Source organism: Salvelinus sp. IW2-2015, linkage group LG1 (assembly GCF_002910315.2).
Source record: "Salvelinus sp. IW2-2015 linkage group LG1, ASM291031v2, whole genome shotgun sequence".
In the NCBI taxonomy this organism is placed as follows: domain Eukaryota; kingdom Metazoa; phylum Chordata; class Actinopteri; order Salmoniformes; family Salmonidae; genus Salvelinus; species Salvelinus sp. IW2-2015.
In genome coordinates this window covers 373,775-387,354 of record NC_036838.1, presented here as the reverse complement: position 1 = coordinate 387,354, position 13,580 = coordinate 373,775, and the positions used below count along the sequence as shown (strand labels likewise).

At 41.5% G+C, this 13,580-nt stretch overlaps 1 protein-coding gene across 1 annotated transcript in view; it reads left to right on the top strand.

The window, feature by feature from the left end:
• The window catches only part of neurl1aa (neuralized E3 ubiquitin protein ligase 1Aa), a 72,615-nt gene that overhangs the window by 19,868 nt on the left and 39,167 nt on the right, over positions 1 to 13,580 (top strand). Inside the window, exon 3 of the mRNA XM_024010143.2 lies at positions 5,448 to 5,769. Within this exon, the coding sequence (XP_023865911.1) occupies positions 5,448 to 5,769 (322 nt within the window). The remainder of the gene's footprint in view (positions 1 to 5,447; positions 5,770 to 13,580) is intronic.

Genomic DNA, 13,580 nt, shown 5'->3' with positions numbered 1-13,580 from the left:
GTAAACATAACAATAGCGAGACTATATATGGGGGGTACCGATACAGAGTCAATGTACATGTAGCAGAGTTATTAAAGGACTATGTATAGATGACAACTGAGAGTAAGCAGTGGTGTAAAGAGGGTGGAGGGGGCACTGCAAATATTCTGGCTACTATTGATTAGATGTTCAGGAGTCTTATGTCTTGGTAGAAGCTGCTTTAAAGCTTCTAGACTTGGTGCTCCAGTACCGCTTGATGTGCGGTAGCAGAGAGAAAAGGTCTATGACTAGGTGTGGCTGGAGTCTTTGACAATTTTTAGGCCTTCCTCTGACACCACCTGGTATAGAGGTTCTGGATGACAGGAAGCTTGGCCCCAGTGATGTACTGGGCGAAGGATTTTTATGTCTTGAGACAATTGAGACATGAATTGTGTATGTTGCCATTCAGAGGGTGAATGGGCAAGACAAAATATTTAAGTGGCTTTGAACGGGGTATGGTAGTAGTGCCAGCGCACCGGTTTGAATGTGTCAAGAACTGCAACGCTGCTGGGTTTTCACACTCAACAGTTTTCCGTGTGTATCAAAAAATGGTCAATGGACATCCAGCCAATTTGACACAACTTTGGGAAGACATCGAGTCAACATGGGCCAGCATCCCTGTGGAACGCTTTTGACACCTTATAGAGTCCATGCCCTGACGAATTGAGGCTGTTCTGGGGCAAAAGGGGTGCAAACTCAATAGTAGGAAGGTGTTCCTACATTTTTTACACTCAGTGTAGGCCTCACATTATAGCCAGAACAGTTGAGAGGGCGTGCACTTGAAACGAGATGTGTGTCTTGAGAGGCATGTCTGGCTGCTGCCTGTGTAGTAGGTGACTGGGACAGATTTGTAGACCTCCACCTGCTCCCTGAGTCATTGGTAAACACATTCATTCACTCTGCATCTGTTCATTAGCTGTACTCAGGACTCAGGCACACACTCATATGGATGCGTTCCTGTGTAGATGGTCCTAGTAGGCGCTAATGGACTAAATTACCTATCTAGATTTATTCCTAATAGTCATGATAATCCTGAAGCTTTCCATTGCAGATCCTGCTGATGTGTTATAACACATGTAGCTGTACTAGATAGAAGTGAAATCCTATGGTTTGTTCCTAATGCACTAGGTTCTCTATCTACATTATATTTCTAGATAGTAATCAAATCATGTAGTTTGTGCGTCCCTGAGTTGGTTTATACGAGTCATATGATATATTGTACCATACTGGAGCTTTCCTAGTATTGCACTTCCTAATGATGCGCTAGAATATCTATTTGGATTCCATTACTAGATTAAATCATGTAGTTTGTCGTTTCCTGTCCGTTTGTACTTCCTGTACTTGTTTATATGAAGTCATATGATGAACTGTATGCATTTTTCCGAGACAATACGAGGTTATTGGACATGCTCTCCTTATATCAATAAATAATATTCAATTAAACTCAAAGTACATTTACATGTGGTTATACTATAAACATGGGTACTATAACAGGATTGTATTATATTCTACACTGTCAGTAATGATGCTTAATCCTAACTGAAAATGCCACGTAGTGACTGACTCAGCCTTGGCATCAATACTCACAACACAGGATGATAATGTTGGGTCAGAGATGGTACACATCAACCACTAACTTTATTTGCCAGTGCTAAGGTCATAAGGTCAGGCACAAAGCAATGAACAGGGAGGAAAATGTAATTTCCTACTCAAACATTGTAAAATGTCAAACAAACAGCATGGACAATTGGTTTTGGCTGGAGGACCAACATGATTACTGAGCAACTGCTGTTTATGTGAATCAAAACAAGTCAGATTGTAGTAAGAGGTAAACTAGTAGGAAGAGGCCTAAGAATCCATAGACGGTCCCCATAGGCACAGATCTGGGATCAGCTATAGCCTCCCTAAATCCTAACCTTTGCCATAAACGTGGGGAAACATGACGTTGTGCTGAGATCAGCATCGTGGGGCAATTTACACATCCTAATATGTGACAATCATCCAACTTCAGCTAAAGCCGAACAAGAACTACACCTCTTCTAATATTGTATTTATATTCAATTACATTCAAATAACTTGTCTTTTCTGGGAGGGAACTTCATGGGAAAACAGGCAAATGTTCCATTCACATGACGTGATAAAGGCCTCACATTATGGCCGGAACAGTTGAAGGAGGCATGACATTGAAACGAGATGTGTGTCTTTGAGAGCATGTCTGGCTGCTGCAGTGTAGTAGGTGACTGGGGACAGATTTGTAGAACCTCCACCCTGCTCCCTGAGTCATTGGTAAACACATTCATTCACTCTGCATCTTGTTCATTAGCAGTACTCAGGACTCAGGCACACACTCATATTGAAGCTTTCCTGTGCAGATGATCCTAGTGAGGCGCTAATGGACTAAATTCTCTATTTAGAATTAATCCTATATATTTCCTGGTAGGGAACTTCATGTGTGGTGATGAGTGGTACATAGAGTACAAGACTCATAACAACATAGAACACCAAACACATACTGTATAAAGGATTAGAAGGGTACGAATATCTTCTGATGGCACCCCTCTGTCTATCCATCAGACTCTCTGGGCGGATCCGTTCCCTCCACCACCCACCGATGCCACCACAAGCCCAAGCGCTGCCTGCCCATCCAGCAGTGTGGCGTTGTGGGCGGGGCCAGAGAGAGGCCTGCCATAAGTCCTTGCTCTTCACCCGAACACCAAGGGCTCCCAGATCGCCATGGACCTGGCCCAGAGGACCGTCAAGAGGCAGGCCAGCTTCTGAACGCCATCACCTTCAGCAACAGACCCGTAGCGTTGTACGAGCAGGTCCGGATCAAGGTATGTAGAGAATTTAGATGGACACAACACCACACCCAAGGAGGTTTATTTACAGTATTCAAAGTATTCTAACAACGGTAGATTCATTTTATTTGTTTATTTGATTAACATTTTCAAGAACAAAAAAGCCCATTCCTCAGCAAGGTCCCCAATCAACATGTTGAACTGCCAGAGAGGCACCAGAAACACCCAGTTGAGGGAACTTTGTAGGTTGTTCTGTACATGGTGGGATGCTGACACCAAAGGCTCAAAAGATGACGCAAGATATGGAGAGAAGATACTAACACGGATCTGTACAATAGGTGAGACTAGCTTTGATGTGTACAGTATCTGATGTATGCACGGTATATATAATGTAAACACACCTGACACAAGTCAGGATGTGAATGGCAACACACACACACACCCACACACACACACACACACACACACACACACACACACACACACACACACACACACACACACACACACACACACACACACACACACACACACACACACACACACACACACACACACACACACACACACACACACATCTAGCTTATGAGCTTGTCCAGGTAAATCCTTCATTCAGTCTACTGCTGCTTCCCCCTCCTGATCCTGTGTCTCCCCAAATAGGCTTAGCAGGTTTCCATCTAACAAGCCAGCATGTCAACACAGTCAAAGCACTGGGTAAATACTGCTTATGGCACCAGGGAAAGTGGATGTGGCTTTACTGGGTGTTGGTAAAACAGTGATGAGTGAATAGCAGCAAGCACAACAGTTCATTCAGCCAAGTGCTCTAAAGCAGTGGTTCCTAAACGTTTTTTTAAATAGAATTTCAAGAAACATTATCTTTAAAATGGATCAATTCTCTCCTCACCCCATGACAAAATGTGTAGAACTGCAGGAAATACGTTTTAAACCTGCAATATTTTCTCTCCGCCAACAAGAGGGGTGTGAAGAGTTTGTGTCATGAACAGTGCTTGTGCCTATAGAAATAGACTTGGCTCGCTCGCGGGGGGTACGTTTGATGTTCCCCAATGCTGGAATGGGGGCCTGAGTGAAAAAGTTTGGGAACCCCTGCTCTGAAGTACACTTAAACCTCAAGACAACTTAGGCTTTTGTCTTACATTAGTAATATTTAGGTACAGTTCAGGGTCTCCGTTAACCGGTAAAAAAAAAAGAAAAGAAAGAAACGCTACTAAAACATTTTTGGTCCGGCCAAATGTCCGGGGGAATTTTAGCCTATTCATTGATTGAAATACCAATCGCTGTAGCGTGAGATTTGCTGCTACAGCTCATCAAACAGCTGGTCCGTTGGTGCTGGAGTGAAACGTGCTTTTATAAGCCCAATCATTGTGCAACAATTCTTAATGCAATCGCCTGTTAAAACAGTTTTGATGGCCACGATTAAAAAGAGCTACTATTTTTATTTCTCAACTGGTAATTGATTTGCGCTTCCCATTCGCCATTCAAGTGCATAGGCAACTAGGCAGGCATTAGTGTGTCACACACCACTTTGCAATGACCTGAAGGCAGTATGAATTTTGAAAACATATAATTAACTGTTTGAAACCTGAACGTTTTACTACAGTACATATTATGAGACATGTCTTACCTGGCTTCGAAGTAGCCTAGCCAAAATCCAACCAAACTTACAGGCAATTATTTTATAAAGACTTCCATATGCCATTGAAACCAGTAGCCTATTCCTCTCATGTTGTATTGGTTTTCAAATCAACTTTATTTTATAGTCCAGGAGCCAAATGCACAATCCTAGTCATATTACCAACCCATGCTAGTTGTTGCATCTTTATCTCCCTTCAAAATTTCAAATGGATATTTTTTTCTCTGTCTCATGAAACCGCTCGCATGTGCGGTGCACTTCTGACTACTGTGTTTTCCTGCTAATTGCATTATGAAACGAACATTTGCACCTTTCCTACTGCCTTGTGCGCATTGCAGCGCTTATAATGTGAAGAAATAATAATGGATCAATATTTGAAGCTAAATATTCTGATCAGTTGCATGAGCGTTACTCCTGTTGTTAGCTGAGGAAAAGTAAACGTGGCAGTTATTTTCAAATTGCGCATCGGAATTCTGTAAGAAGGACGCACGCCATTGCATCCTAGAGTTGCATGGTCTGTTGAGATGAATTACCATAATCTAAATGGGATTTCTGTCGCTGTGGGTGGACGCCTTAATCAGGTTAGGCACCCAATGCATATTGGTCCGTTAAATGTCTTAAATGTCCGGTAAATTAAAATGCTGCAATGTCCGGTAAATGAAAATGCTGCCTGTCAAAGGTCTGCCACCATATTTTACTAACGGAAACCCAAGTACAGTTATAAAACCAAGGCAAAGCAAACCAGTCACTCAACAAACCAAATTGGCCCATTACTTGCTTTCTTTTGCAACCTGTCAGCATTGTATAGGCCTAGGTCACAAAATGGTATCTCATTGACAAACAATACACAAAGGGAACCTTCAAACTTCAAGGCAAAATTTTGACTTCCTTATAAAGTACAACCCTATTCCTTACACTCTTATGCTACTACAGACTGCTGTAAGACCATCGACCTATCATAGTCTGTCCTCCTTCCACAGATCACTAAGAAGCAGTGTTGCTGGAGCGGAGCTCTCCGTCTGGGCTTCACGGCTAAAGACCCGTCCCGTATCAACCCAGACAGCCTGCCCAAGTATGCCTGTCCTGACCTGGTCTCCCAGAGTGGCTTCTGGGCCAAGGCTTTACCTGAGGAGTTCGCCAACGAAGGGAACGTCATCGCCTTCTGGGTGGACAAGAAGGGCCGGGTCTTCTATAGAATCAATGAGTCCAACCCGATGTTGTTCTTCAGTGGGGTGAGAACAGGAGAACCGCTGTGGGGACTGATAGATGTCTATGGGTTGACCCGTGGAGTGCAACTGCTAGGTATGTTAAGAAGGCATGCATGCACACCTACACATACATCTCCATAGCATTCCTCACTTCTAGCTTYTTGGTAAGGTGATGGACAATGAGAGAATTAGGAGGTTATGGGATTTGGTGATGACTAACATTTGGCCCTAGTATGTCTGCACCACTATAGCACATGGGTTGCAAAATAACTGCCCTGCTGTGCATTATCGAGGCATGCAATGCAGCTTAGCATACATACCATAGAGATAGACATAGCATACGATAGCCTAGCGTTAGCCAAGGCTTAGCATACATACCATAGCGATAGACATAGCATGCGATAACCTAGCGTTAGCCAAGGCTTTGATGTACCCAGGAGCTATGGCATACTGTGCATGTTTCTGTTCTCTAGGGATTCAATGTGTCAATGTTGTCATCCTGCTTATGTTAAAAATAGACAAGGGGGTTGGTCACATGTTCCATAGATAGCCCATTTGATCCTAATTGCGAGCCGTGCCAATTGACAGGAGTACAGCGGTATCTCCTGTCTCGGGTAGCAGAGGGGTGGGATGTTTTGTGTTCACCGTGTGATGTGGGAGTCGTTTTATCTGAATCCCCCCCCCAGTCCCCCCGCACTCCTAGTCTTGACGGGAGGCAGTGATGACAAGTAGCGATAGAAACCTAGCTGTATTCCTGAACAGACTAGCATGGACTCCTGAGAGTAGCAACGTCAGACAACGGGGCCACAATTCGTTGGCCCAAAGTTCACATTGTCGTCTCGCATTACCGTGACACCCAGAAAGCAAGAATAGCATGGGGGGGCAGAGAAAAAAGTTAACAAAACAAACAAAAAAGATTCAAATGTCAAGAATCATGTGTGTTCCTTTGGCTAAAAGTATATTTCCTACAATGCTTGGACAGTTTGAACTCTCTTCTATAAGTCACTTGGGGAGATCCCTGGCGTCTTGGTAAACCGTATGCTGCTCGGGAGCGCTGTTACAATCGCTCTCTTCAGCCCTAGTTAAATCAACACACAGCCTTTTACAGTCAGGCAAAAGCAAGGGCAGCCTAGGGTGCAGAGCTCCTATAGGTCCTCAGGGGGCCTTCTGACTAACATCTGCCTTCAACATACTGGTCGCTTACATCTGAACTGTAACAGTCCTAACATTTTCTTCCCTAGATGTTGTTGTTTTTTGACTTTGGGAAAGATTTTCTTTTCCTGCTTTGGCTTTCCACCTACATCCAAMATATATACATCATGTTTACAATAAACCCAGCATCCTCTTATCTCTCTGTATACATAGACATGCAGCAGTCCAGTTATTTTTTTCCCCTTCAGTACTGTAGGCCTGTACATTCTTATTTAGGTACACTAATCTCTTATAAGGATTTACATGGAACATTCTATGGTCGACCTTATTATGGTTTTGTGAAATTTCACGTGACAAGAATGAACATGGGGCTTATATTTGTTTCCACCTACCACACACAAACCTCCAAGCTGCCTTCACTTCATATTCCCTATCGGAGGTGGTATCTGTCAGACCAAATCACTTTTTTCCCCAAGCCTGCCGACACGCATTATGTTACATATTCTATTCATTTAACTTAATGGCTCCATTGCACTGTACATGCGTCAGGACACGTCTGTTTAGCTGCTACTGTAAAGTCTAACATCTCCCCTAGGTATTCATCTAAGGTCAGATTTAGCTTTACCTGATAGTGGTTACGGTGAGGCTAAGGAAATGTTTAACTGATCACAGGTTTCTGCTTATTGGGAACGGCACAGATAAAGAAGTACCTGAGGCATCTGTTAGTCATCCYGGTGTTCCCACAGACTACTGTTAMAAACCATRCCTAGAATACGTTTCAAACTATCTGTTCTGTTTAATCAAATGCCAACTCCRAAAGATTTATTAAATAAACGTAAACGATCCTTAATCACTGAAAAACAAACTCTGTTGCAAGATATGAGCTATTTCAAAACCCATAATTACACACGGTCTCACACACACACACATAGAAACCGTTATTTACCATCTTAGCACCAAAGTGAACACACGTGCCTACCTCTAAAAACAACGTGTATTTTGTCCTTCGATAACACCGGTTAAAGTTCCAAGGGTTGTGTTGAGGTCAGCACAGACGGTTAGGATGACAGGATGACCCCGGTTTACCCGGCAACAACTTCGAGGCCTCCGATAGGGTGATGCATGATAGGTCCCTCTGTAGGTATTGTGTGATAGGCCCTCTGCAGGAGATGCCTTCCAGACACATTTTAGGGGTTATTACACGTRGCTTAGTGTGATGTAGTGTTTTCCACACCTCCGGTTGGGTGATGAGCATAGTTTAAGATCCAAGCTCTAGCTAATGAAACCCAGACAGGCAGAATTATGGGATGAATAAATCTAGCTACTCTGGTGTTGGCAGCTTCATTCCTCATACACACACAGACACGCACCTTCTCCGACAACCATGAGAATGGCGATGCACTGCACTTCCCTGCCTGCCTGTCTATCTCTTTTTAACTATCTCTTCTTAACTATCTTCTCAATCTCTTCTTAACTATCTCTTCTTAACTATCTTCTCTGTCTATCTCTTTTTAACTATCTCTTTTTAACTATCTCTTCTTAACTATCTTCTCAATCTCTTCTTAACTATCTCTTCTTAACTATCTTCTCTGTCTATCTTCTCTGCCTATCTTCTCTGCCTCTCTTCTCTGCCTATCTTCTCTACCTATCTTCTTTGTCTATCTTCTCTGTCTATCTCTTCTTAACTATCTCTTCTTAACTATCTTCGCTGTCTATCTCTTCTTAACTGCCTTAACTACATACCAACAACACTACAATTTAAATGACTTCAAACGTGATACATTATCAGTCATGTAGTGACTCCATGTCTTTCATGTGCATATGACAAATAAACAAGCAAAGTTGACGAGAGCATTGAAATTAACATACAACACCCGCTCTGCCTGTCACATTCTGTTAACGGTCCCCAAAGCACACACATCCCTGGGTCGCTCCTCTTTTCAGTTCGCTGCAGCTAGCGACTGGAACGAGCTGCAAAAAACACTCAAACTGGACAGTTTTATCTCCATCTCTTCATTCAAAGGCTCAATCATGGACACTCTTACTGACAGTTGTGGCTGCTTYGTGTGATRTGTTGTTGTCTCTACCTTCTTGCCCTTTGTGCTGTTGTCTGTGCCCAATAATGTTTGTACCATGTTTTGTGCTGCTACCATKKKGTGTTACTGGGTCGTTCCACTAAATGAGTCCCTTTTGCATCCCTTTGATGTGTTAAGTAGAAATGATGCACCAATATTGAATTTTACTCACCATCACAATTGAAATGCTATCACTAACCACGCTTCCATCCAAGCAATTCGTGCGGATGAATTACCCGATGCATGAAAAAAGTCACAACCCGGGCTGATGGAAACATGAAATGCTGGTATAATTTTAWAAAAGCCGAAAGACAATTTGTTCGTTCGACATGGTGGGATCTTTTGTGTCTGTAAAGTTATTTATGCGAGAAATAGTGGTGGAAAYGACTTCATGCGCAAATATTGATATATTAACCATCACATGGAAGGAAACTTGTAGTCACGCAATGATATGTTGTGCGGTCCTCCCACTACGACTCGGGAAAGTATGCAGTTTATTAGTCTACAGATGAAATAAGTTATGATGAACTTCACAGGGGGGTGAAAGTGCACGGTGATGAKCTTGATGCTCCTTTCCAATAAATATCCAGTGTCTTATTCTGGTAACATGATGATCAATGCTTGGCTGCCCTTTGACAAATATAAATAATATCGCTCTTTATCCATAATAATCTCATCATGTAGCCTACCCGTACTGTGTCTGCAAGCTGTTGGCTAGAGGGGCACATGTGGCAGACCAGAGTTTGCTATATAACGCATCAGTTTTTGTGACAAAACCATCAGTACTGTAGAGTTGAAAAGTCGATGGAAACCCATTTAACTTGTATTTTTTATTTGGTACATTGGAATTTAATGGCAAAAGTTATTTTTATGTGCACTACGTCATCACACACAGCCTTTTATCCGCAACATGTCAGTTTGATGGAAACACATCTCTGGTGGGAAAATTAGATGGAAACCTAGCTACTGCCAAAGTTTTGGTTGGTGGCCAAACAAATGATCTGCATTGATCAATATGTAAAGAGTAATCGAGGAAGCCAAATTATTAAACACTTTGCCCACCCTGTAGCCTAGATCTCATAGCCATTCATTTCTGGAATATTGTCAGTCATTACATGCATTTCAGCAAGCCCTATACTTGTTCCACTTGTTTGAGGTGTTGCAGCCTTTCTTTGTCACTAGACTACACACAATACCACATCATGTCAAAGTGGAATTATGTTTTTCAAAATATTCACAATTTCATCAAAAATGAAAAGTCAATAAGTATTCAACCCCTTTGTTATTGAAAGCCTAAATAAGTTCAGGAGTACAAATTTGCATAACGAGTCACATAATAAGAAGGCAAGCACTCACTTTGTGTGCAATAACATMATTTTTAAGGTTCCTCAGTTGAGCAGTGAATTTCAAACACAAAGACCAGGGAGGTTTTCCGATGCCTCACAAAAATAGGCACCTATTGGTAGATGGGTAAAAATAAATAAAAAKCAGACATTGAATATCTCTTTGATTACACTTTGGATGGTGTATCAATACTCCCAGTCACTATAAAGATACAGGCGCCCTTACTTACTCAGTTGCTGGAGAGGAAGGAAACTGCTCAGGGATTTCACCACTTTAAAACAATGACAGAGTTTAATGGCTGTGATAGGAGAAAATGTAGGATGAATCAACAACATTGTAGTTACTCCACAATAGTAACCTAATTGACAAAGTGAAAAGAAGGAAGCCTGTACAGAATAAAAAAAATCCAAAACGTGCATCCTGTTTGCAAAAAGACACAAAAGTAAAACTGCTAAAATTTTGGCAAAGAAATAAACTTTATGTCCTGAATACAAAGCGTTATTTTTGGGGCAAATCCAACGCAACACATCACCGAGGATCACTTTTCATATTTTCAAGCATGGTGGTGGCTGTATCATGTTATGGGTATGCTTGTCATCGGCAAGGACTAGGGAGTTTTTTATTGCAAAAAGAAACGGAATAGAGCTGAGCACAAAAAAAAGACAATTAAATCAATTTTAATCCTACTTTGTAACACAACAAAATGTGAAAAACAATCACGGGGTGTGAATACTTTCTGAAGGCACTGTATATGCATTTTGAGTCATTAAATGCATTTTAGCAAAGATGCAAATGTACATGTTTTTTTAAATACATTTTGTATTGAGGTCAGCACAGAACAATAGTCTTAAAGCCTTTGGGGTTATTATTGCACATGGCGTAGTGTGATTTAGTGTTTTCCACCCCTACAGTTGGATGATGAGCATAGTTTAAGATCCCAGCTCTAGCTAATGAAACCCAGACAGGCAGAATTATGGGCTAGATAAATCTAGCTACTCTGAGGGTGGCAGCTTCATTCCACAAACACACACATGGATGGAGAGAGAGAGAGACACACACATCACACACACAGTCTTAGACAGACACACACGCACACACCACACACACACCGTCAATGACGACCATAGAAATGGAGCTGCGCTTGCCTGCCTTGCTGTCAATCTATCATCTCTCTTAACTGCCTTCTCCTTTTTGGCACCATTAAGCTCACCTTCCCCGGCAATATATGTAGCCATAAACAAGTCCATATCTTTATGGCGCTGGTATTTGGGAAAGGTGATAGCGTGACACTTCCTGCTAGAGCCTCCTAGGTAGGAACTGATCCAACATTGTTAAAAATGAAGTGCTTTGTAAGACTGAGCTTGCCACCATCTTGAAGGAGATGAAACCTTAACTTTGCTGGAGTATTGAAACACATCATCCTGAGATGTTCTGAAATATTACATGGTGTGTTGTAACACCACTAAATCAAGCGTTGTGCAATACTTTGCCAGGGACTGGGAGCAATCACGGAAAATATTTAAAACACTATTTTGGTGTTTTAAGTTCTTTTGAGTGCAGAATTAGATCCCTTCTCTTATGGTATAGTTTCCTCTCTCTAAAGCTTCTCAACACCATTATGATGTTTTGAATCCTGTCTAGTACAGAAGTAGATCACTTTTTTATGTATTGGAGAATTTGCCTTTTTATACAATTTTGTCAGGCATTGTCAGACACGGTGTTTAAACCACCAGACCCAACAGAAGGTTGAACTGCAAGAATTGAGGATTCTGCCTTAGCCTCTTTCATTAACAGTAATGAATGTGGGAATGGGTGCAGTCCTTGTTGAACGTCGGTTTTGATAACTGCTCATCATGATCCATTACACCTCATGGCACAACAAGCTTAACGTAGAGTTGTCATTCTTCAAACATGCATACGACATTGTGTGAAAARAAATCACAAAGTCCAAATTGTTTGAATTACCCACAATCCTCTTAAAACAGAGTCAAGTGGCAAGATAGGAAATGCAAGGGGATTCAAACCAAAGACTTCCAATGAGTTCAATCACTCAATGTTCGCCTTCTTTGGTTAGCCTCATAAAAGACACATTTTCAACAACATTTTAAGTTGGACGTATTTGTACATTATTTTGGTAAAATTAAAAWAGTAAATCATTGAAACGACTTGCATACATTTTGACACTTTATTGAGACAGTTCTGAAATGATTAGAGGGGATAGAGATAGGTGGGAGAAACAGATTGAAGGGTTGGAGCAGGGAAATTAACCCTGGTCTTTGGTGGGGAGAGGGGTGACTAACCCGGGTGCGTTACCGCCAAACAATTTCAATTCACTACAGAATCATTTCTTACAGTGTGGCTGTGTGGTTGAGTGGGTAACATTCCAACGAAATGTACCTGTCCTTTTCCCAATCTGTCTCATGAAGAAATGAACTTCTTATGGCTGGGGGCACAATTGAGTAGCTTGGTGCTCAGAGGTGCCCAGAGTAAACTGCCTGCTACTCAGTCCCAGAAGCTAAGATATGCATATTATTAGTAGATTTGGATAGAAACCACTCTGAAGTTTCTAAAACTGTTTGAATGATGTCTGTGAGTATAACATAACATATGGCAGGCAAAATCTGAGAGAAAATCCAACCAGGAAGTTGGAAATCTGAGGTTTGTCATTTTTCAACTCATCGCCTATCGAATATACGGTGGGATATTGGTCATATTGCACTTCCTAAGGCTTCAAAGGTATTGAAAATTTATAACGCTATTTCTGACTTCTGTTGACTCCAACATGGTTTTGTTGTCTGAGCGCTGTAATCAGATTATTGCATGGTTTGCTTTTTCCGTAAAGTTTTTTTGAAATCTGACACAGCGGTTGCATTAAGGAGACGTATATCTCTAATTCTGTGCATAACACTTGTATCTTATATTCAAGTTTATGATGACTTTTTCTGTAAATTGATGTGGCTCTCTGCAAAATCACCGGATGTTTTGGAAGCAAAACATTACTGAACGTAACGCGCCAATGTAAACTGAGATTTTTGGATATAATGTGTACTTTATCGAACAAAACATACATGTATTGTGTACATGAAGTCCTATGAGTGTCATCTGATGAAGATCATCAAAGGTTAGTGATTAATTATATCTCTATTTCTGCTTTTTGTGACTCCTCTGTTTGGCTGGAAAAATGGCTGTGTTTTTCTGTGACTAGGTACTGACCTAACATAATCAGATGGTGTGCTTTCGTCGTAAAGCCTTTTTGAAATCGGACACTGTGGTGGGATTAACAACAAGTTTATCTTTAAATGGTGTGAAATACTTGTATGTTTGAGGAATTTTT